This window comes from Strongylocentrotus purpuratus, unplaced genomic scaffold (assembly GCF_000002235.5).
Source record: "Strongylocentrotus purpuratus isolate Spur 01 unplaced genomic scaffold, Spur_5.0 spur5_scaffold_13, whole genome shotgun sequence".
In the NCBI taxonomy this organism is placed as follows: Eukaryota; Metazoa; Echinodermata; class Echinoidea; order Camarodonta; family Strongylocentrotidae; genus Strongylocentrotus; species Strongylocentrotus purpuratus.
Window position 1 is genome coordinate 13,248,193 of NW_022145598.1, and position 24,459 is coordinate 13,272,651.

Below are 24,459 nucleotides of genomic sequence, written 5' to 3' on the forward strand. Positions count from 1 at the left end.
TTATTGGGGGGGGGGGGGAGGGGGAGGCAAGTCCTTCCCCCGATCTCCTTCTTCTCTCTTTTCTTTTCTTCTTCCTCTTCTTTTTTCCCTTTCTCTCCTCTTTCCCTTCTTTTCCTTCTCTTCCTCTCCTTTTTTTTTTTTTTTTTTTTTTGCGGGGGGGGGGGGGCCAAGGCACGCTCGGCCCCCCCCTGGATCCGCGCCTGCTTGGCGTAACCCGCCCGACCCTATTTTTATCGCCGACCCTACGCTTTTTTATTTTTTTTTGATCCGATTGCGATTGCGTAAATATCGATATCGCAGTGGGGAAAACCCGGATGTTTGTTGCTTTCGTTCTGGGCTTTGCCGCGCCGTGTTTGGGCCAGCTCGCGCGCTGAGTGCATGCAGCGGGCAGGTACGCCATAGTACCGCTAGGCGATTGTATCCCCAACATGGCGTCCTATGGCGTTCAGTTCACGGGTAAATTTGGTGCTCACGTTATATTCAGCGTTCTTCGGAAGGTGGACATTGAAGCAACAATCGGAGAAATCGTTCAAGATCTGGCCGCTGATAATTTTGTGGTTAAGAACATCAAGGCATCTAAGGAAAACTGTGATCCGTTTTCTGATTTGCTGTTGTCTGAAACAGTGTCACTATTACACAGTGTGTGTGTCCATATATGTGTGTGTGTGTGCGTGGAGTTATTTGAACATATTGTGGTCTACCCCTCTCATCAGATCATCCCCAAGGTCTGAGGACCTATCTACGCCACTGTATGTATGTATGTGTATGAATGGCTAATTTCATGCATGCAAATATAAGCAACAACAACAACAACCAAAAAAAAAAAAAAAAAAAAAAAAAAAAAAAAAATCGCCCTACCTCCCCTAATTTTCAGTGACCCGTTACGCCAAGTCATCAATTTTTTTTTTTAGGCCTAACTGAAAGTGAATATGCTTGTGACACCTGTTCTACACATTTTTACATAATAGCAGTGAAGGGATGTTCCTTTGTCTACCTGAGGAACTGTATATTTTGTCCGCTTTCTTTGTCAGTCATATTCATAGTGACTACTACTACTACTACCGGGCGCGTACGCAGTGGGGGGGGGGGGGGGGGGGGGGGGAAGGAGTGGGTGTTTTGGGGGTTAATCCCCCCTCATCTTTTTGTTTTGCTGTAAAAAACACACAAATGCTCTCACTACCCCCCCCCCCCCCCCCCCCCCCCCCCCCCCCCCCCCCCCCACCCACCTCCTCCTCACTGAGCGAAATAACGATTGGCGCGATTTTCAAATTTCGGGAAAACAAGAAATTATTGCTCATTCCCCGCCCCCCCCCCCCACCATTTTTCTTAATAATGTGAATATATGTGTGTGTATGCGTGTGCGTGTGTGTGCGCGCGCTTGTGTGTGTGTGTGTGTGTGTGTGTGTGTGTGTGTGTGTATGTTGGAAATGCTTAAAAGAGCTGTCCAACGAGATGCAGAGTGAAAATAGTAAAAACAATTCAATTCACAGCGCTTGATGGATTATACATGTATACACAAAAGGCATGGATTAAACTTCACAAGCACTTTCGATTTATTCTCATCAGGTCTTAAAAAGTGCTTGCGAATTTCAATCCATGCCTCTTGAATATTTCAACAAGTGTTGTGAATGAATACACTTTCTACCATACATCACTTTATTGATACTTCAGCAATAAAGGAACAAAGAAATTAAGAAAAGAAATCATACAAAGAAAAGGAGAACATAATAAGAAAATTCAAGGACTTCACTTGATTAATGGTAATAATTATTCCCATATCACATATCGATTGCAAACCGACGAATGACTAGCTTATTATACTAATCAATTAAATTCAAGTGTGTGAAACAAGCTATATCCTGGTCTAAATAAGACTGTGCAATAAAGTCATAAGAAGCCTACAGAGGGTTCTTGAGAAAATGCATCGTTTATTTGTAACAATAATCTGAAGCCCATTTCCCCTGAAACCATATATACTGCCTTTAAGCCAATAGCGTTATAAAAATCCTACTTGCTTCATGAATACGAAAGCTGGAATTGAACTTGTCGTGTATTTGATTGATTTTGATGTACATATATACAGTATTTTACTTGCTAAATCATTTTTTCCGATATGATTTCCGCGCCTGCGAGGATATTGCCAGCTGTAGTACCTTCTATTTCGGAAACGAAGCATTGAAAATCAGTGTCATCGCTAATTTGATTTTAACAAACAGCTCAGTGTACTTGTGGAGAACGATCAAAATGGCTCGTCTCACGATGGATTCCTTGATGCGAACACTCGTGATCTTGATAGTAATATTTTTGGGAAGTATCGTGCAGAAGGTTAAAGTGGACATGCCAATAAGTTCACAACAGCCAAACTATACATGCACAGTCCAAGATCGTTGCATCGCTAGGTGCGCTCATCTCAATCTTACCTCGATTCCCCAAGACCTTCCGCATGGCCTGCTCGTCTTATCCATCCATCATAACCAATTAACCGAACTTGGAAACAGGTCTTTTATGAATTACACCCAACTTGAAAGATTGAATGCTGTTCATAACATCATTGCTTTCATTGATAGGGGAACGTTCAAACCTCTACCACAATTGCAGGTCTTGGAACTAAATCATATCCTGATTACTTTTCTACCTATCTATTTTCTTTAGAAGAATGCTCTTCTATACATAATAAGTCTATCACACAACAAGATCAGTACCATCTCCGGCACTTCGGTGAGTACTCAGAAGAGTGGAAACTGTTATGGATGGCGGAATATGTCGGAAGTTAATCTATCCTTCAACAATCTTACTTCTATAAATGAGGAGGACCTTGTACCTTGGAGAAATTGCTCTGTCGATAAGTTCTACGTAAATAATAACAATGTGACGTTGAACTGCTTGTGGTATATTTGATTGACTTTGATACATCTATATAAGTAATACGCTAAGGCTCCGCGGGGGGCGCGACGTCTCGGCGAACCTTTGTATTCTATTGTTTTTTAATGAGATCGCCGACCCAAGTTGGTGCGGCTATCTCCTCCTGAACCCTCCCCTCGGGGTACCCGTGCCCGGTGCCATCGTCCGCGGGAGAGCCTACTCTGTGGAATTGGCTATACTCCGCCCGAGGTCCTCCTCCGTGTCGACGTCCAGGGCGAAAACAGACGCGACATGCATAATGCAGGATATGCGTGACGACAGAGATACCTCATGGATATTCAACATTGCATCCGTAGACACACGACCGATGACCATCCACTCACATTAAGTTGCGTATTAAATGCACGATGGACAGGGTCGGGATTACCCGAGTAAAGCATCTTTCTATAGGATATCCTTTGTATAGTAGCGCTGCACAAGCCAGGGGGATACGCGGGGCTTCCCGTCGACGTCCAAACTTAGAGACCCATTTCCGTCATGAATGCCGCGATTTGTGTATAGTTTTCGTGAATGGAGGTATGAAATAAAAGCTTATTTTGTGATTATTACGGCCATGCTAACTAAATTTTGATTATCATTTTCTAAAGGAAAGTTTTCACAAGAAAACCATTGGACTGACAATTCAGTCGCAAGCTGCCTTCAGTCAACACACAGTGCAATGCTGCTGTGTGCGGTGTGTGAGTTGAAATGAGCTTGCAGGAAGCTCCTAACCGGCACCGCGCACCGTAGGCGTCCGACGCCTGCGGCGCCGGTGTTCGAGCTCTGGAGTTACGCTGTAGTGTGTGTGAGTTCACCTGAGCTGAGTCGAAGAGATTTGACACTTTGAAATTGTTATCTGTTGGTTTGCATCATTATTGCCGCGATTTCAATATAGTTTCGTGAATAGATTTACGAAACCTGAGCTTAGAATTAGTAAAAGTATTACTAATGTCTACGTTTTTAAACGACTGTCTGATTTTCTTGTGAAAATTTACTTTGAAAAATGATTATCGAAATTCATGGTCAGAAATAATCACAATCTAGGGTCTATTATGTTACAGTTCTTGCATCAAATCTTGTGAAAATTTACTTTGAAAAATGATTATCGAAATTCATGGTCAGAAATAATCACAATCTAGGGTCTATTATGTTACAGTTCTTGCATCAAATCAATGCATGAAAACTTAGTTATTGAACTAGAAAAATGTTTTTTTTTTTTAAATAGGCAATTATGAAGTAGGAAGCCTGAAACCTTGGCCTACTAAACAAATTTCAACAAAGTGTAGGCCTATCTTTTTATGAATTAATGAAAAGGTAGCCCCAGAAAAAAGAGCCCCCGAAAGTTGATAAACAAGTATATTTTTTTAATGGCCTGAATGGCAAATAAGAGCCCCCGAAATGAAAAACTTAATTTTTTGCCTGCGCACCCCCTCTACAATCCCGCGGATTGATATAGGCGTGGGGTCCACGGGTTTCAAGGGGCCATAAACCCCCGAAAGCTCGGGGGTTTTAGGCGTATAGGGTCAGATGAGCATATTTTTAATACTTTATTTGTGACACTTGCGGGTCACTAATTGGCGTGGGGTCAATACGTAGAGTTGCGTAGTGTTGCGTAACAACTACGCTGGCCTACGTTACTATATGCTGAGGGACGGAAAGGGGTACGCAAGATGAACGAAAACAGTTCAACCTGTTAAATTTTTTTCGCCAGCCTACGCATAACCTACGCAGGGACTATTTCCCCATTAATACGCAGCCTAATTTCTGCGTAGTCGGTACGCCACACTACGGAACTCTACGCAGTTCCAGTGGCTTAAAGAATAACTACCGGTACAGTTGGATCGTTTTTTTTATTTTTATATAAGGCCAAATTAAAAAAAAAAACATGTTTAGCTTCCTGTTTTTTCGAAAAATGGGAAGGAGGAGGCCCTTTTTTTTTCTTTTTATTTTCTTTCAAATGGCCGCTCCGTACATTTTTCCTGACATTCAGGCTATTTTTCAAGATGGCGGCCGACAATTTTTTTTTTCTTTTTTAAAATCAGAAATACATTTTAGCAGTGCTTTTCATATTTTTTTTCTTTCAAAAAAAATAAAATAGGAGGCGGCCCCCAAAAAGGAAGCAGGCGGGGACGCTGTTTTTTTTTTCTTTCAAAAAAAAAAAAAAAAAAAAAAAAAAAAAAAAAACTTTATAAAAAATTTCAAAAAAAAAAATAGGAGGCGGCCCCCAAAAAGGAAGCGGGCGGGGACGCTTAACATGTATATTTCTTAATGGCCTGAATGGCAAATAAAGTTCATGGTGGTTTTAATTTAGACAGTCTCTATATATCTATTTACACCCCCCGCCCCCCTCTAGGATCCCGCGGATTTCCGCGGGTCCTGCTAGTATATACAGTATTGTACTTGCTGACTCGTTAGTTCCGATATGACTCATACGTGCCTGCGAGGATGTCGCCAAAACTAGTACCTTCAGTGTCTTCTATTCCAGAAACAAAGCATGGGAATCTTGTTGGGAGGTATCGTACAGAAGGTTAGAGTGGACATGCCAATCAATTCACAACAGCCAAACTATACATGTCATGTCCAGGTTCGTCGCAACGCTCGGTGCGCTCATCTCAATCTAACCTCAGTTCCCCAAGACCTTCCGCATGAACTGCTGGTATTATCCATCCGTGACAACCAATTAACAAAACTTTTAAACACGTCGTTCATGAATAACAACCAACTTGAAGACTTGTATGCTGGTCACAACGTAATTGCCTTCATTGATAGTGGAACATTTGAAACTCGACCACAATTGCAGGTCGTGAGACTAGATTATAACCTGATTATTGTTCCGCCTATGTATTTTCTTCGGAAGAATGCTCTTTTATATATAATAAGTCTATCACACAACAAGATAAGTAACATCTCTTCTACATTGGACAGTACTCAGAAGTGTGGACAATGTAATGGATGGCGGAATATGTCAGAAGTTAATCTATCCTTCAACAAACTTACATCTATAAAGGAGGGCGACTTTTTACCCTGGAGAAATTGCTCTGTACGTAAGTTCAATGTAAATGATAACAGTGTGACGTTTCTTGAACCTAAGGCGTTTGGAAATCTGCCCACAGTAATAGGTACTCTGAACATGAACAATATCAAGTTAGCTACCTTCGACGTCGGGTATTTCATGGGCCACGTTGAAATCGATAGACTTCTGATGGATTCTTCAGGCATAAAGTACATTCATCCAGTGAACACAACGTTGGTACAAAAAGGAAATGTGCCACTGATTAAAGAACTTACATTAAATTTTAACATCTTAAGTAACATTCCTAGGTATGCTCTTCGTGGTTTTGAAAAACTGCAAGTCCTAAACCTTCAAGGGAATCGTATATCGAGCATCAATAATGAATCATTTTGTGGCTTACATGCACTGGTAGACCTCAGTTTGTTTTATAATAAAATAAATTCACTTCCCCGTGCCTCGTTCGCTTGCGCCTCGAATCTCACGAACATCGATTTGTCACATAATAACCTCGCGACATTGGATCCACGATGGTTTGACGGATCCTTGTATCTCCGTAGCCTGGTGATAGATCAAAGTGCCATCCGTCGCATCACGGTCGGACCATGGAAGACAACTAATCTTCAGACTCTTGTTCTTAAAAACAACGATCTCCATTCTCTTTCTCATAACACCTTCAATGGCTTGGCAAATTTGAAAACACTTGATGTTTCTGGCAATTTCAATCTTTTTCAAATGTCAAAGGCCGCCCTCACATCAGTTGGTTCCTTAGAATCCCTCGTCATGACGGATTTGAGACAATTTACTATGAAAGGTTCGTTTAGAAATATTCAACAACTACTCTTTCTGGATATGTCATATAGCAAGTTGAAAATGTCATCAATTGACCAGTTCACGAACACATCTGCGCTAAGGGTTCTCAATATGCCGGGATCACATCTCAAAGCTGAGGATTTAGTTGATAAACAGTCAGGGACATACTTGTTTTCAGGTTTGGTCTCCTTGAAGATCCTTAAACTACGGGAAAACTCTTTAGATACCCTGCACGCTCTTACTGGCATATTCACCCCGCTTGGAAGTCTTGTTGAGCTAGACTTAACAAGTTGTCGTATAGGACAAGTTGCATCAGGAACATTTGCAAACTTAACGACCCTTCTACGGCTTCGTCTGCCTCAAAATCAATTAACCAGCATTTCCAAGGACGCTTTTCATGGATTGCCAAATTTACAGGTGTTGCAGCTGCAGTATAATTCAATTGAATTCATCGACCAAGAGCTATTCATGGGCACAAATGAACTTGTACAGTTGTACTTACAGAACAATCACATTTCGACCGTAGCCTCCAACACTGTAATGCCGTCAAGTTTGACTAGATTAAATATTGCAAACAATCCCTTATCATGCGATTGCGAACTCACCTGGTTCAGACAATGGTTGAACGAGGTTGACGGAAAAATAAATTTCGCTCCAGAAAATGAAACCCGTTGCTCTAGCAGTTCCTTAAAACCGTTGGTCAATCAAATAATTTGGTCGTTCCATCCGAATGAATATTGTAGGATCAATGCCATGATGATCGTTTCCGCATGTTTTGCGCCGATTTTAGTTTTAACCCTCGGTATACTCATGTATCTGAACCGTTGGTGGATAAACTATAAGTTGTATCTCCTCAAGTTAGCCATCGTTGGTTACCATGAGATCACTGAAGATCGAACTGCGGAGGACTATGAATTCCAACTCAACCTCATGTTCCATGACGGCGATGAATGGTGGGTAAATGACTGCATGAAACCTTTTCTGGAGCAGAGGATGCCTCATCTGGGGCGCGTCATATTTGGTGATGCCGATCTTCACCCAGGATCGTTCTACTTGAATGCCATCTATGACGTCATCGAAAACAGCCACAAGACAATGTTGTTGCTTAGCAACCGGTCTGTAGATGATACCTGGTACATGACCAAGCTCCGTATGGCAGTGGAACACATGAATGACACCAAGTTGGAGAAGGTCATCTTGATTTTCCTTGAAGACATCGATGATGACCATCTACCGTACCTTGTTAGGCTCTTGCTGAGTCGAAACGAGCCTTATTTGCTGTTGACAGAGGATGAAGAAGGTCAGGAGGTCTTCTGGGCAAAGATCCAGAAGAGCATGAGATCAAACCGGCAAATGAACAATGTTATACCCGTTTAAGAAGAAGGTTGAGTTCTGGTCCTAAGATTACGTTGTGAATTAAACTGTCCGGGAGCAAACATGATTAGAAAACGGTGATCAAATTCGAGGTAGCACACATAATTTGTGCTTAAAGTCTGTAGCACTGAATACCATGTACCCAGAAATGTGTGTGTGGGTCTACGAAATTATGTGGCATGGCCTGTTAAGTTGCCCCAGCATTTCAGCTATTTAATGTGATGTTTCGAATGGGAAGGCATTTGAAGAGCATCTCTTTTCGGAGGATAATTCTAACAATGATATTCTTCCAAAAATGAATTTAAAGGTACTATGTCCCATTTGCAGGCCAAAATAAATGAAAAGGTTAAATTACAATGGCATTTGAAAGATAATACTAATTTAGAACTTCCCTAAAAAAGGTGGGGCTTGAAAATGACTTCAAGTGGGAAAATAACGACTATTAGTTGTCAAATCGACTTAGGAGCTATAGAGTCAATAAGTAATAGTCTTGATTTTCAGACCATCATACCGAATGGTCATACGTTTTATGCTGCGCAAAGATTCAATTAGTTTAATTTTGGCCATCACAAGAAGTGGGTTTTTAATGTAGGCAAATGCCCATGTACCCTTTACAGCTTATTTTATTTATGTTATTACCAAAGAAGAAAAAAAAAATCAATAGTGTCTGACAGTGAAATCTAGCAAGTAAACAAGTTTCTTTGCATAATTTGAATATTAGGACACTTCTAACGTTTAAATTTCACAGATAGGACATACATGACATATTCATAATTCCTGCAAAGTTCTACATAATTGGAGGTTGGCTGCAAAAGGGACATCGTACCTTTAAAAAACGGGGGAGCTTTAAAGTTTTTCTCATCTTTGCCAAAACTCAACCTTCTCTTGTAAACGTATAGTGGTTCGACCATAGTTCGCACGTGACCTTCATTCGCGGACAGTTCTATATCTATACAAAAATCGGTAAAATTTCGAAATTCTGATATCACCAATGGAAAGAGGAACATGAACCTACAATGTACCTAGTGAGAAAAAAATGGGTGTCAAATTATGAAAATATTGCCAAAAGATCGGCAAATCTTTTGCAGTCTTATGCATCCAAACTTTACAGACAAAGGTCTGGAAATCTTCATTTTAAGAGACGATGTCATCAAATTGTTAGTATAAAGTGATACTAACGACGTTAAAAGATGTTAAAAGATGGGAGTTGTTGCTACCTTGTTTGGCGTTCAACAATAAGGGATAGACCAACGTCGATCTGGCGCTGCTCAGTGGCTGCCGGGCTCACGATCAATTGGGCAAAAAGAATTTCCGTTTCGGTTTAATAAAATTTGGAGTGGACTATTAGATTATTATTATATAAATGATTGTATGATATATTGACTTGCAATTTACGCAATTACCTCACCTTTGATGAATCACATGTTTTGATAAATCACTTGAGTACACTCTTGTGTGCTAATTAAGGTACCGTTGTTTTATGATATTTTCTTTAGTTGTAGCGCATTTATATCCGACATCTAATTTTTAGATCGCGAAATTCTTTGGACGATACATTTTCCAATTGCACCTAATTGTAGTTTAATATTTGAAAGTTCATTTGTACTAATTGATCTTAATAAATTTGTGTATGAAATGAGAAATTGTGGATCGAATATAGTATTCGTTTGATTAAAATGTAAACTAACTTTGGACACCCTGCATCCTACTTCCCTTGCCATGTGCCTGTGAAAGGGAAAGTTTGTGTAGGCCAACTGCTGATTAACATTTAAATGTATTCTTGAAGTTTTGACTTCCAAAAGGTGTTATTCATTTATGAATTTCGAGTTTCATCTTCTAATTTAACAGTTTCCTGCATGTAATATGCGCTTGTAACTAAATTTAGTCCGTCTATCTAACTATCTTTTCCTATGTTGCTTTATCATTTTTGTATCGGTAACATTGCAAATATTTCTATCTCAGACTCAAACATTTTATATAATTTGGACAGTGGGACATGGAAGAGACTGGATTTCCAACGGTTATGTAGATGAGGCTGGGTTCGGAAAGGGAGAGGGGATTGTGGAGTTTGGGAAGTTTTTGTTATGTAGAGGGAGGGTGAACAGGGCGCGACAAACCCGCTTGCCCGACGTCCCGGGGCAACCAAATTGAGCCGTCGGGCAAGTAAATCAAATTATCACTTGCCCGATTCGGGCAAGTGATACTTTTACAGTAATTTCCTAGTGTCCAAGAACTCTACCATTCACCCGTCAACTTCTTACCCGTCGTCAAAATCCAGAAGCAAAAAAGCGATCGTTCCGATTTCGAAAAAACTTCACAGACAGCTAGCCAGCTCAGCTAGCTCAGCGCGCATGCAACAGTGACACTTCAAGCCATGAATGCCGCTCCGCCTCCACGCACGGCCGGCCGTGAGCTAGCTAGAGACAGCTAGCGCGATCGTACCAGCTGCGAGCTTATTCGCGCTCTCTCTCTCTAGCTCTGCAGGCCGCACCGACAGGCCTTTGCTATTCTCTGATTGCCGATTGGTTGAATCACGCCAAATATGACGTCATTATTCTAGGGAAATGAACACGTGCGAATCGGAATGGAATAAACAACAGGGATTTTCTAGTAAGTACAAAAAGTCAAATGTTTGATATTTATTCATAATGACTGTTAATGATTGTGATTTGTGAACATATTATTTAAAACTCGCTGCTCATATAAATCAGATGAATGTTTTTGTCTCGTTTTCAATTTATTACTGCGGTCTCAAGATCCGACCGAGCGAGTCATTATGATAATAGTATCGAGACCCCCAGAATATAAGCCGTTGTTGTTTTGTTTTCATGGTTTTAGCGACGTTGTTTAGTCTAGTTTTCGCATACTTATCCGAGATTTATCGTAAAATATCTTCAATATTATTATTTAGTAAGAATTTACAAATTTTGGCATGATATTTATAGCAGTGAATGATGAAATAAAAATGTCCGTACTTTATTTAAAATAGTTGATTACCCATTATTTACATGACGTTTCTTGATGGAAGAGTTGACCCAAATTATTAACAGCTGAAAATTAGCCTACGTTTCCAAATGACAGCGGCTTGCACAGACACACATGTGATGTTGCACCATGGTACATGTGGCTACCATTAATGACATGTTTGTATCATATTTTTTTACAACAGGGTCATTATGCTTTTTTACATGACTGAATATTAAAAACTTAAACCTGCTTGAACCATTCTACCTTGCCGAGATTCATGTGAATCTGATTATTTATGGAGAATCAATAAAATGCGTTTTTTAAACCTTCAACCATCCTTTGTTGACCATTTTCTTTGACATATTAGGTTATTATTCAGTACAGTTACACTGTACATGTATGTGCATTAATTTGCTATCTAAAACACTAACTTATCATTACGAGATAATAAATGCTTTAACCTCGAGTCCTTTTTCGCTTTAAAGTTTTGGGCAAGTGGAAATATTGTTTGGGCAAGTAAATTGAAAACCCACTTGCCCGACAGGGCAAGTGGTGAAAAAAATTCTTGTAGCACCCTGGGTGAATGGGTAACATTGTATGTGTGTCTGTCCGTTTGAGTGCGTGTGTGTGTGTGTGTGTGTGTGTGTGGTGTGTGTGCGTGTGTATGTGGGGATGCTCTTTTTTGAAATATTATTCATTCATTGCACAACATATTATATTGTTATAAATGAGTAATAACTTCCAACTGTATATGATGCTATTATCACTGGCGTACCTATGGGGGGGGGGGGCAGGGGGGGGCAGAGTGCCCCCCCCCCTGACGGGCTCCAGGGGAAAAAAAGAAAAAGGGGAAAGAAAAGAAAAGAAAGGAAAGGAAAGAAAAAGAAAAAAGGAAAATGGAAGAAAAAAGGAAAAGGGAAAAAAAGGGAAAGAAAGAGAAAAATGGAAAAAAAGGACAGAAAAAAGGAAGAAGAAGAGAAAAGGAAGAAAAAGGGAAAAGAAAAGGAAAGGAATAAAAATGGGGGAATTTTTTTTAAAAAGACCATGGCCATACGCACCAGGGGGGAGGGGCAGTTGACCCCAGATATTTTGAAAACGTACAGTTTTTTCCTGAAAATGTAGTGTAGGCCTATACCAAATCCTTCAATTCTACTTTTGAAAATGCAAAAGTACCCTCATGACCAGTTCGGTCGCTCGAACTCCCTTCACTCCTTTTGCTTTTGAGATTCTTCGAAAACTTTTAACGCATCTTTCCCCCTCCCCCACCAGAAAAATATTCCGCATACGGCCCTGAAAAAATTAAAATAGGAACATATAAGTGATATAACAAATTCGAAACTCTTCGCTGGCGCGAACTGCTTGCTAGCCTATTTTGTATTAAATGTTTTCACTTGCTCGTCCCCCTGAAAAAAGAAAAGGATTAGTATTGCCTAGAGTGCAATTGTGCCTGCCCCGACGGGCCCCGACCTGCAACCATGGCAACAATAACACACAAGATATGTACCAAATGTTACTAAAAGAGACTAATTCATTTTTCTCGCTCGCTACACTCGCTCGCGAATAAAATGAAGACATTGCTTTGGAAACAATTGTGCCCACCCTTGACCTGCAACAATATCATTAAAAATGGAAGAGTTTTTTCGCCCTCTCGCCAAAGAGGAATTGAATCGCGCGATTGCGTCCATCCTGACCTGCACCAATAAAAACAAGTTTATTTATTAATTTCTATTTTTTTGCTTGCTCGCTATGCTCGCTCGCCAAAATGGAATTGACACCGCAAACGTGCCCGCCCCAACCTGCAACAACCAGTTAATAATTATGTTCCAAACGTTATTCAAAGAAGTTTTGGTGTGCTCGTGCTCGCCAAAACGGAATTAACATCACCTTAGACATGATTGTGTAAGCCCTGCCCTGCAACAAAAAAATCTGAAATTTATGAACCAATTATCATTACAAAAATTTTGCTCGCTCGCTACGCTCGCTCGCCAAAATAGAAATAACACAGCTTTTAATAATCACGTCCCTGACATGGAACAATGAACCCAAGTTTATATACCATATTTTCCCTATAAAAGAGAAGTGATTTTTTTTGCTCGCTCGCTACGCTCGCTCGCCAAAATAGAAATAACACCGCTTTTAATAATCACGTCCCTGACATGGAACAATGAACCCAAGTTTTATGTACCATATTTTCCCTATAAAAGGAAGTGATTTTTTTTCGCTCGCTACGCTCGCTAGCTCGTGGAATTATGTGCCCACCACTTACCTGCTACAATATCATTAAAAAGAGAAATGTAGGGGGTTGCCTGCCCGCCAAAATGGGATTGACATTGCCTTAAACACGATTGTGCCCGCCCCCTACCTGCAACAATGAAACAAATTTTATGTAGCAATTCATTGAGAGAAAGATGTATTTTCGCTCGCTAGCTAAAATGGGTATAAAATCACCCTAAACACAATATTGTTCCCGCGCCCTGCATGGGAAAATTGAACCAAGTTTAAGTGGCAATTCTTAAAAAAGAAGTGATTTTTTTTTTTGCTCGCTACACTCGTTTGCAAAAAAATGATTTTAACGTCGCTAACAAGTGAATGTTCCCACCCCCAACTTGCAACAATACCAGTTTATATACCAAACGTTACTTAAAGATTTTTTTATTGCTCGCTCGCTCGCCGGAATTGAAAATTAGCATCGCCTTTTTTGTTTGTTTCGGTCGCTTGCCCCCCCCCCCCCTGACGGAGTACCCCAGGTACGCCACTGGCTATTATATATCTGTACTAATTAGGAACTAAGCGTGTTTTTTGTAATAATATGATATGGAGATGTAAAAATGGGAATGTGCGATTTTGTAATCGTATATTTCATTTATGCTAAAGTAATGTACATATAACTTAAATATCTTGTAGTATTATGACAAATTATGTATATATTATCATTCTGTTGTTATTTTGTGTGAATTGAATGAACAGTGAAAAAAAGTAAATAAAATAATTTTAAAAAGCAACAAAAAGCAAACAAACAAAAAGAAATCAGAAAAATGATTTATGTTCTTACTTTAATGCAATGACAATTTACGATTCGTCCCCTTCACCTCCTGAAGTAACTAAATATATTGTCTTTATCTAAAATACTTAAAAAGACTGAATGAATTAGATATATAAGGTGTAAGCATTGAAATAATGATTTCATTGATAGTACAATTGTCAAGATCAGTGTGAAATTTATAGCAAAACATTTCGTATGGATAAATTACTATGACAATGGTAAAGTTCAAGGAAAACACCATCTCAAAGAACTTTCGAGAACAGAAATCAAACTAAGTCAATTTTAATAGCCATGTTTATTACCGATTTAAATGAATGTGCAAACATTATACAGTGCCGCAACACCTAATCCGATCATTTCTATGGGATATCAAATGATACTCAAGGTAATCAACCTGCTCCCAGAATACGTTCATAATAGGGTGATCAGCATTACCAGTTATAGAAAATGGTAATAACTTCAACCAATTTAATCAAGAACTGAGATTTTAATTCAAATACGAAAGGAATAAGTTACACTGTTATGGTATCGAAAACTCTAGGAGGTTTCCTTGTAATGTTTAAAACATCTCTTCATTAATTGTAATCCGAATAACAAGTCATATCGAAACGTGCAGTATTGCCATTAAGTTTACAAATGAACCGCGGTACAAACGTTAAGCGTGACAAAACTCATAACAGCATCTACAATGATTGAATGTTACCATGGTTACTTTGTCATTGTGTCACTTATCAGAAGGTTTTTATTTCTGATAAATCACTCGTAGTTTAATACAAACCATAGGATTATGCTGCAAATGTTTGAGCTTGTCAGTAATTTCACGTTTTTTGTTTTCTGTTTGAGCAACCAAAAAAGTGTAGTTCTAAGTATTCTAATGTAGTTTACGATATTTTACCATTATAATGAAGAATGTTGTTACCATAATATAATAATGCTGTTTCTAGAATGTAAATCTTAATATCTGACCATTAGATTAGATAAATTCTCACAGAAACTAGATTTGAAATCCCTGCACACATTGTACTGTACAATATAATACTAAAAAACTTCATCTCTCTATTTCAAATGTATAGTAATGAATATTATGATATGAAAACTCATGAATATGCTAATCTTCACTTGCATATGTTCTCTATTTTGTCCGTCACTTTAGATGTTGTATCACCACTCTAATTGAGTAATTAAACACCGAAAAGGTGGTAAAGCTAGACAAATTTCTTTAATTTTCTTTTGTTGTTGACGGATTGAATGTGTACTATATTATTTATCCTTGAAATCACGTAGATGCCCTGGACCATACATATATCTCAATAAATGGGTCTTAATTGAAAGTTGTAGAAGTTCTGTTCTATGAAGCTTGTGTTCATATTATTGTCATGGATGTGTGATTGCCTAATCCTACACAACATTCCAAAGGTCAATACTCTACAACACCCTCAGAATATTTCAAAATATTACAAACAGGAATGAGATCAAACCACAGTGCATTCTAATTTACATCTATATTAAATACTCATCTACTTTTATCCATTAAAACCAAAGATTTCTATGTACTGTGCAAGTTCTTCAATATGTACTATTTTTTTTTTTTATAGTTTTGTACACATATATGCTGTGTATGATTATAATAATACGAATTGCTAGGGTTTGTATAGTAGTAGTACTTATATATATATATATATATATATATATATATATATATATGTATAGTAAAAGAAACGGATTTTATGATGTTTAACCATCATATCTGATAAGCTATATACGTAACATTTGTTTGCACATGCCCAATATAGATATATAATATCGCTTGATGCGATTGTACTCCAGCACCCGCTTCACAAATCTCAGACGATATTATACTGTACGGTATTATAAACAAGTCATATCCGTACCTAGATTATAAACCCCGAGCCAGCTTATGAAAAGCTCACAGTAGTAAACCATGTACTCCCAAACCCTCACATGGGAATGATATGGCATCAAGGTAGATGTAAACGGAAACACCGCCACTTCATCAGGCAGTGAGTGTTGTCATATGCATGTACCTACAATAGTGGTCATTTATCTACCTGTCTAAAGTGGCCACCTTTATTATTGGCTCCTTCCCTAGAGCTTGTAGCGCCTGTGATGTTATGAGAGTACAAAAGTTACTAGTCTGGGCTATTCATAAGGTGGCTTAGTAATTATGATCTTGGTAACGTTAAGAATTCGTTCTTCTTCTTTATAATACGGTACAGCTATAATACTGTGTTAACTTGGTGAATGGAATGACTCCAGCCGGTCTTTAGGTGGTGGTGGGGGCTGGGGTAGGTGCAGCATCTGCGTTGATGATACCAATGAGAACATTCTTGTAGTCTCCACTGGTATCGTCTTCGACCATGGCGGCCAGGGTGGTTGTGGTGTATTTCTCTTTGAACATTTTCTTGATGGAAGCCAGGTCGATCTAGGTCAGAGAGAGAGAGAACGCCAAAGATATATTCAAAAGGGAAACAAAATATATTCAAGGGAAAAAAATAAAATGTCCTATATCATAAGCGAGGTGGTCACTGATCAAGTTTCTTATTGACCGATTATCACCGAATTCTCTCACCACTATAGGCTTAATACATGGACCACTCGGTTCCAGTAGGCAGTGGGTTGAAATAAGGTGAAACACATTGCTTCGGTTGTCTCATTTTCGCTCGCTGGAACATTGCCAGCACAAACCACTGACCTCTACCTCCTGGACGGATCATCGCCCACTCCCGCCCGTGATAGCGCTTGAAGTGGGCTCGCACGCGCTGCGGCCATTTTACACTTCCAAGAGCGATACGGCTCACTATACGTTACGTACTAAAAGGCTGTATATAAATTATTAAAAAAGTAACAACAATTGAGATGTAACCAAGGGTGGGAAGGAAACAATTGTACGATGTCCCACGCTCCAATAAATTATATTTAGACCATATTAAAGAAATACATTTAGGGCTAATTTAATTTGAAGATGGTGAAACCTCAAAAATGAACCTCTTCGCTCAGTCACTAGCCTCCCTCGTAGATGGCGTAGTGGTCGTATATTGTTACCGCCATTGGGGCCTTTTTATTATGTCCCTCCAACCCCCCCCCCCCCCCCCTCCTCACAAAAAAATGAATCGCGAATACCCTCTTTATAGACCGAGATGAAGAGAAGCAACGTAGGGAAAATGAGATGTTGTGATTTTGTAATTGCAAGCCCTATACGGGGTCCAACCTACGACTTCCACATTTTTGCAGTCGAATATTCAAACAACTTGACCACGAAACATGACGAAGAAATTACAAAGAAACAGAGGATTGACTTTAAAAAAAGAACAAGAAAGAGAGGGGGAAAAAAATGCAAGAGAGAGAGAGAGAGAGAAGGAGAGAAAGACACAGAGACATAGGGAGGGAGAGGGGGAGGGAGAGAGAGATAGAGAGAGAGAGATATATATATATACAGAGAGGGGAGTGACAGAATGTTAACTATTTTCTGATTTAAATATTCATCCCTCCCGTATGACCAACTTTATAACTCTGATCTGCCTACGACGATGCGAATGAGTTTCTCATCGTCGGTAGCTAGTCCCTTCGTGGCCCAGTACAGCGAGTCAACGTAGAACGCAAGAGGTTGACACATGCTCTTGACTGTAAATATGATCATATGGGATGAGATCAGCTCAGTCACGGACACGGTACATTACAGTAAAATGTCTTTACTTTGTGTCCCTTAAACTGTGACAAAATCTTATAGGGTATTGTCATATTAATTATTCATATGCGGACACTGTTTTATGGAATAATTTGTCAGAATACTTTAGAAATATAGAAATTCTTAAACCACCATGAGTTTGAGGTCATAATATGAAAGAAATAATTATTATTTACATTTTGATACCAATTTTCATGAGATAAGGATTAATTAACATCACAACTTTAAATAAACAATTGACTTTTGCGATTTTCATAAAGGGATAACGGAATAAAAAAAAATAAAAAAAGAAAGAAAGAAGATACAAAGAGAGAGAAAGGAAAAAGGAAAGACACGAAGAATAAGGAGAAGAAGAAGAAGAAGAAGAAGAAGAAAAAAAAAGAAGAAAAAAAGAAGAAGAAGAAGAAGAAGAAAAATAAAAAAGAAGAAGAAGCAGAAGAAGAAGAAGAAGAAAAAAAAAAGAAGCAGAAGAAGACGACGAGTAAATTCAGAACTCACAAATAACCGTGAAGGCAGCTTTTTGAAGATTATCCATTTTGCTGTCCTGTACAATTTTCTCAAATTGTTGGCCTGAAATTGCTGCAAACAAAATCGATTAGAAAGCAATAAAGAACAAAGAATGAAGATTATGACGAAATCATAAGGTGATCAATACCTAAATATGTCAGAATACAAATTGATTGTGATTGGATCTCTTTTCTTAAAATAACAAATCTGAAGACAAAAAACGTACAGAAATAAAGAATAAAGATTGAAGATTCTGACTAAATCATGAGGTGATCAGTATCTAAATATGTCAGAACGCACACATCATCACACGCACACAGGCACATGCGTGCGCACACCTATTCCAGAATCTGGTAGATTAAATTTTTAAATCTCCACCACTCGCACCATTTGTCCAATTTCAGTCGATTATTCAACCAACTTGACCACAAAATATAAAGAAGAAGATATAACGTAGAAAATAATTGAAGGGATAAATAGAACAAGAAAGAGAAAAATAATAATGAATGCAAGAGAGAGAGAGAAAGAGATAAATAAAGAGAGAGAGAGAGAGGGGGTGGACGGAGGGGCAAGATGGGGAGGGAAGGGAGAGAGAGAGAGAGAGATAAGACACAAGTTATTTCCTGGTCTAAATGAGATAAAGTGCTCTTACCAAATCACGGAGTGTGTTAACTTACAAGTATCAACTTACGGGAAGGTCATGCAGGAAATAGTCTAGTACATAAATCAAACAAAACATAAGAAGCCCTCAGACGGTACTTAAGAAACTGCGTTGTTTATTGGAAGCAAAATTTTACGCCCATTTTGCCTGAAATCATATATGCAGCCTTTAAGCCAACAAAGGTGTTCATTCTTAATACAAACACAATTTGCTTTATGAATACGAAAGCTGGAACTGTTGCCTAAGCTAGCACCTGCAGTATACCTTCTCTTCCAGAAATCAAGTATGGGAAATCAGTGTTATCGATGATTTTATTTTAACAAAAAGCTCAGTGTACTTGTGGAGAACGATCATAATGGCTCAAATCACGATGGATTCCTTGACGCAAACACTCTTGATCTCGATGGTAATCTTTTTGGGAGGTATCGTGCAGAAGGTTATAGTGGACATGCCAATCAATTCACAACAGCCAAACTATACATGCCCAGTCAAGGATCGTTACATCGCTAAGTGTGCTCATCTCAATCTTACCTCGATTCCCCAAGATCTTCCGCATGAACTGCTGGTATTATTCATCCGTGACAACCAAGTAACAGAACTTTTAAACACGTCGTTCATGAATTACAACCAACTTGAAAAACTGTATGCTCGTCACAACGTAATTGCTTTCATTGATAGTGGAACATTCGAAACTCTACCACAGTTGCAAGTATTGGAACTAGATCATAACCTGATTACCTTTCTACCCATCTATTATCTTCAGAAGAATGCTCTTCTATACATAATAAATCTATCGCACAACAAGATCAGTAACATCTCCAGCACATTGGTGAGTACTCAAATGTGTGGAAACTTGTATGAATGGCAGAATATGGCGGTAGTAGATCTATCCTTCAACAAACTTACAACTATAAATGAGGATGACTTTTTACCTTGGAGAAATTGCTCTGTCGATAAGTTCAATGTAGATAATAACAATGTGACGTTTCTTCAACCTCAGGCGCTTAGACATTTGCCCAAATTAGGTACTCTAAACATGAACAATATCAGCTTACCTACTTTCGACGTCGGGTATTTCATGGGCAATATTGAAATCGAGCGACTTCTGATTGAATCTTCAGGCATTAAGTACATTCATCCAGCGAACATATCATCGATGCGAAAAGAAAATGAGCCACTGATTAAAGAACTTTCTTTAGATTTTAACATCTTAAAAAATATTCCAGGGTTTGCTCTGCGTGGTCTGGAAAAACTGCAAGTCCTGAGCCTTGGAGGAAATCGTATATCTTACATCAATAATGAATCATTTTGTGGCCTACATGCACTGGAAAACCTAAGTTTGTATTTGAATAGCATACAGTCACTTCCCCGCGCTTCGTTCGCTTGCGCCTCAAACCTCAAGGAAATTGATTTGTCACGTAATAACCTCGTGACATTGGATCCTCAATGGTTTGACGGATCATTGTTTCTTCGTAGCCTGGTGATAGATCAAAGTGGCATCCGTATCATCACGTTCAGACCATGGGAGGTAACTAATCTTCAGAGTCTTGTTCTTACAAAAAACAATTTCGGCTTCCTTTATCATGAAACCTTCACTGGGTTGTCGAATTTGAAAGCACTTAATTTTTCTGGCAATGCAAATCCTTTTCGGATGTCAGAGGACGCCCTCATTTCAGTAAGTTCCTTAGAACTCCTCGACATGTCAAATTCGAAACAATTTACCATGACAGGTTCGTTCAGAAATATGCAACATCTACTTAATCTGGACATGTCATATAGCCCGTTGAAAATTTTATCAAGTGACCAGTTTACGAACGCACATGCGCTAAGGGTTCTCAATATGTCGCGGTCAAATCTCAAAGTTAAGGATTTAGTTGATAAAGAGACAGGGACATCGTTGTTCTCAGGCTTGGTCTCCTTGCGGATTCTTAAACTACGGCAAAACTCTTTAAATACCACGCACGCTCTTCCTGGCATATTTACCCCGCTTACAAATCTTATTGAGCTAGACTTAACAAGTTGTTGTATAAAACAAGTTGCCTCAGGAACATTTGCGAACTTAACGACCCTGCGTCAGCTTAGTCTGCAAGACAATGACTTAACCAGTATTCCCAAGGACGCTTTTCAAGGTTTGTACAATTTAAGGGTGTTGCAGCTGCAGAATAATTTAATTAAATTCATCCAGCAAGGGCTGTTTATGGGCACAAATGAACTTGAACAGTTGTACTTACAAAATAATCACATTTCGACCGTAGCCTCCAACACTTTCATGCCGTCAAGTTTGATTAGATTCAATATTGCACGCAATCCCTTGACCTGCGATTGCCAACTTGCCTGGTTTAGACAATGGTTGAACGAGGTCGAAGGAAAAATAGATCTTGCTCCCAAAAATCAAACCCGTTGTTCTAGCAGCTCCTTAAAGGTGTTGGTCAATCAAATAATTTGGTCGTTCGATCCGGATGAATATTGTGGGATCAATACCATGATTATCGTTTCCGCCTGTTTTGCGCCGATTTTAGTTTTAACCCTCTCGTGTATCTCAACCGTTGGTGGATAAACTATAAGTTGTATCTCCTCAAGTTGGCCATCGTTGGTTACCATGAGATCACTGAAGATCGAAATCCGGAGGACTTTGAATTCCAACTCAACCTCATGTTCCATGAAGACGATGAATGGTGGGTAAATGACTGTATGAAACCTTTTCTGGAGCAGAGGATGCCTCATCTGGAGCGCGTCATATTTGGTGATGCCGATCTTCACCCAGGATTGTTCTACTTGAACGCCATCTATGACGTCATCGAAAACAGCCACAAGACAATGTTGTTGCTTAGCAACCAGTCTGTAGATGATACCTGGTACATGACCAAGCTCCGTATGGCAGTGGAGCACACTGAATGACACCAAGTTGGAGAAGGTCATCCTGATTTTCCTTGAAGACATCGATGATGACCATCTACCGTACCTTGTTAGACTCTTGCTGAGTCGGAACAAGCCTTATTTGTTGTGGACAGAGGATGAAGAAGGCCAGGAGGTCTTTTGGGCAAAGGTCCAGAAGAGCATGAGATCAAACCGGCAAATGAACAATGTTATACCCGTTTAAGAAGAAGCTTGAGTTCTGGTCCTAAGATTACATTGTGAATTAAACTTTCCGGAAGCAATTAGCATGATTTAAAAAGGTTGATCATAATTATACGAGGTAACACACACAATTGGTGTAAACTGTGAGGTTTTGAAATCATACAACTGATAAGAAATTCGAACAGAGGTGCTGAAAGCCTCTAGCACTGAATACCATGTCAAGGAATCGTGTGTATGGGATTACACAAATATGTGGCATGGCAGGTTAAATTGTCCAAACCCTTCAGCTGTTTATTGTGATATTTCGAATGTGAGGGCATTTGGGTTAGGGTTAGGTGCGAATAGGGACACGGTGTCGCTTGACGCAGTGTTCTTTGTGCGCTCATGGCTGGTGCTTTGTTGTAAATGTTGTATACTCACATACAGGTGTTTATAATCTTTTTCTTGAATATATTTGTTTTCCCGTTAATGTTGTTTTTGTAAATTTTTCTAATTTCTCGATATATATGTCATGGATGGTGCCCCCAATAACAAGTTTGTATTAAACTTATTTTGGGGCTTCTAACCCCATGTTTTTATATTTCCATTAATTATTGTATATGTATTTTTATGGTTGAAATACAAAGAATTGCATTGAATTGAAGAGCAACCCTTCTCGGGGTACAATTCTACGGAGATTTTCTTCCAAAATAACTTTGAAAAACTGAACAGGTTGCAATTTTTTCTCATCTTTTTTTCTCATGCCCAAAACTCGACCTTCTCTTGCAAACGCATTGTGGTGTGACCATAGTTCGCGCGTGAACTTTATTCGTGGACAGTTCCATATCTCAAAATATTCGGTAAGATCTCAAACTTCTGATTTCACCAATGAAATGAAGAACATGTACTTACCTTATAACGAAATTGGGTGTAAAAAATATAGATACTGACGAAAAGTTGGCAAATTTTGCAGTCTCTGTGTCCGTTCCGAAAAAAGGGAACTTACAGACAAGGGTCTGGAAATCTTCATTTTGAGAGACGATGTCATCAAAATTGTTAGTAAACAGTGATACCCACTGATTGCATGATATGTTGATTTGCAATTCATGCAATTACCTTACCTTTGATTATCGCTTGTTTTGTCAAAGCACTTGAGTACACTCTCGTGTGCTAATTATTAAAGGTATCTTTGTTTGTATGATCTTTTCTTTAGTTGTAGTGCATTCATATTCGATATCTAATTTTGAGATCGCGAAGTCGCAGGAATTCTTTGGACGGTAAATTTTCTAATCGCACCTATTTGTAGTTTAATATTTTAACGTTCGTTTTTACTAATTGATCCTAATAATTGTGTGTATAATATGAGAAATTGTGGATCGAATATAGTATTCATTTGATTAAAGTGTAAACATAACTTTGGACACCCCATCCTACTTCCCTTGCCATGTGCCTGTGATAGGGAAAGTTTGTGTAGGCCAACTGCTGATTAACATTGAAATGTCTTCTTGAAGTTTTGACTTCCAAAATGTGTTATTCATTTATGGATTTCGAGTTTCATCTTCAAATTTAAAGTTTCCTGCATGTAACATGCGCTTGTAACTAAATTTAGTCCGTCTATCTTACTATCTTTTCCTATGTTGCTTTATGATTTTTGTATCGATAACATTGCAAATATTTCTATCTCAGACTCAAACATTTTTATATAATTTGGTCAGTGGGACATGGAAGACACAGGATTTCCAACGACTGTGTAGATGTTGCCGGGTTCGGAAAGGGAAGGGGGGGGGGGATTTGTGGAGTTTGGAAAGTTTTGGGTATTTAGAGGGATGGTGGATAGGTCACATTGTATGTGTGTCTGTCTGTGTGCGTGTGTGCGTGTGTGTGTGTGTATGTGTATGTGTGTGTGCGGAAGGCTCTTTTTGTAATATTACTCATTCATTGCACAACATATTACATTGTTATCAATAAGTAATAACTTCCAACTGTATATGATTCTATTATATTTCTGTGATAATTAGTAACTAAGCGTATATAGGGTTTTGTATGCATTTGTAATAGCTTGATTTTTATGGAGATGTACAAAATTATTTCACTATAATGTAACTTCAATATTTTGTAGTATTATGACAAATTATGTATATATTATCATTCTGTTGTTATTTTTTGTGATTTAAATGACGATAAAATATACTCTTTTTTTAATCCAAAAAAAGCAACAATAAATAAACAAACAAAAGAAAATCAGAACAATTATTTATGTTCTTACTTTAATGCAAAAACAATTTACGATTCGTCCCCTTCACCTCCTGAAGTAACAAAATATATTGTCTTTATCTAAAATACTTAAAAAGACGGAATGAATTAGATATATAAGTTGTAAGCATTGAAATTTCATTGATAGTTCAATTATCAAGATCAGT

General features: G+C 38.7%; 3 protein-coding genes across 3 annotated transcripts; 2 read left to right on the plus strand and 1 right to left on the minus strand.

Moving 5' to 3' along the window:
- The first annotated feature begins 428 nt into the window (after nucleotides 1-428).
- LOC115923186 lies at nucleotides 429-8,101 on the plus strand. The gene is made up of 4 exons (XM_030983529.1): nucleotides 429-595; nucleotides 3,278-3,446; nucleotides 5,993-6,725; nucleotides 7,587-8,101. Exons 1-4 carry the CDS (start codon nucleotides 429-431, stop codon nucleotides 8,099-8,101), a joined length of 1,584 nt encoding a protein of 527 aa, XP_030839389.1.
- An 8,217-nt stretch (nucleotides 8,102-16,318) lies between these two features.
- LOC115923004 (annexin A5-like) lies at nucleotides 16,319-17,744 on the minus strand. The gene is made up of 2 exons (XM_030982948.1): nucleotides 17,638-17,744; nucleotides 16,319-16,551 (listed from the first exon to the last, which is right to left on the minus strand). The coding sequence occupies exons 1-2, from the start codon at nucleotides 17,740-17,742 to the stop codon at nucleotides 16,393-16,395; spliced, it is 264 nt and encodes an 87-aa protein (XP_030838808.1). The 5' UTR covers nucleotides 17,743-17,744; the 3' UTR covers nucleotides 16,319-16,392.
- A 1,593-nt stretch (nucleotides 17,745-19,337) lies between these two features.
- LOC115923187 (chondroadherin-like) lies at nucleotides 19,338-21,880 on the plus strand. The gene is made up of 4 exons (XM_030983530.1): nucleotides 19,338-19,791; nucleotides 20,209-20,319; nucleotides 21,028-21,427; nucleotides 21,502-21,880. Exons 1-4 carry the CDS (start codon nucleotides 19,338-19,340, stop codon nucleotides 21,878-21,880), a joined length of 1,344 nt encoding a protein of 447 aa, XP_030839390.1.
- The last annotated feature ends 2,579 nt before the right edge of the window (nucleotides 21,881-24,459 follow it).

Excerpts from the sequence above, each read along its gene's own strand:
- LOC115923186 (XM_030983529.1), top strand. The coding sequence starts at position 429 with ATGGCGTCCTATGGCGTTCAGTTCACGGGTAAATTTGGTGCTCACGTT. Across the intron at positions 3,447-5,992 it reads TCGTGAATGGAGGTATGAAA|GCGTTTGGAAATCTGCCCAC; the intron begins TAAAAGCTTATT and ends CTTGAACCTAAG. Across the intron at positions 6,726-7,586 it reads GAGACAATTTACTATGAAAG|CCATCGTTGGTTACCATGAG; the intron begins GTTCGTTTAGAA and ends TCCTCAAGTTAG.
- LOC115923004 (XM_030982948.1), bottom strand. The coding sequence starts at position 17,742 with ATGTGTCAACCTCTTGCGTTCTACGTTGACTCGCTGTACTGGGCCACG. Across the intron at positions 16,552-17,637 it reads TCGTCGTAGGCAGATCAGAG|ATCGACCTGGCTTCCATCAA; the intron begins TTATAAAGTTGG and ends TCTCTGACCTAG.
- LOC115923187 (XM_030983530.1), top strand. The coding sequence starts at position 19,338 with ATGGCTCAAATCACGATGGATTCCTTGACGCAAACACTCTTGATCTCG. Across the intron at positions 19,792-20,208 it reads TCTATCGCACAACAAGATCA|GGTTTGCTCTGCGTGGTCTG; the intron begins GTAACATCTCCA and ends AAAATATTCCAG. Across the intron at positions 21,428-21,501 it reads TTGGTCAATCAAATAATTTG|TTTTAACCCTCTCGTGTATC; the intron begins GTCGTTCGATCC and ends CGCCGATTTTAG.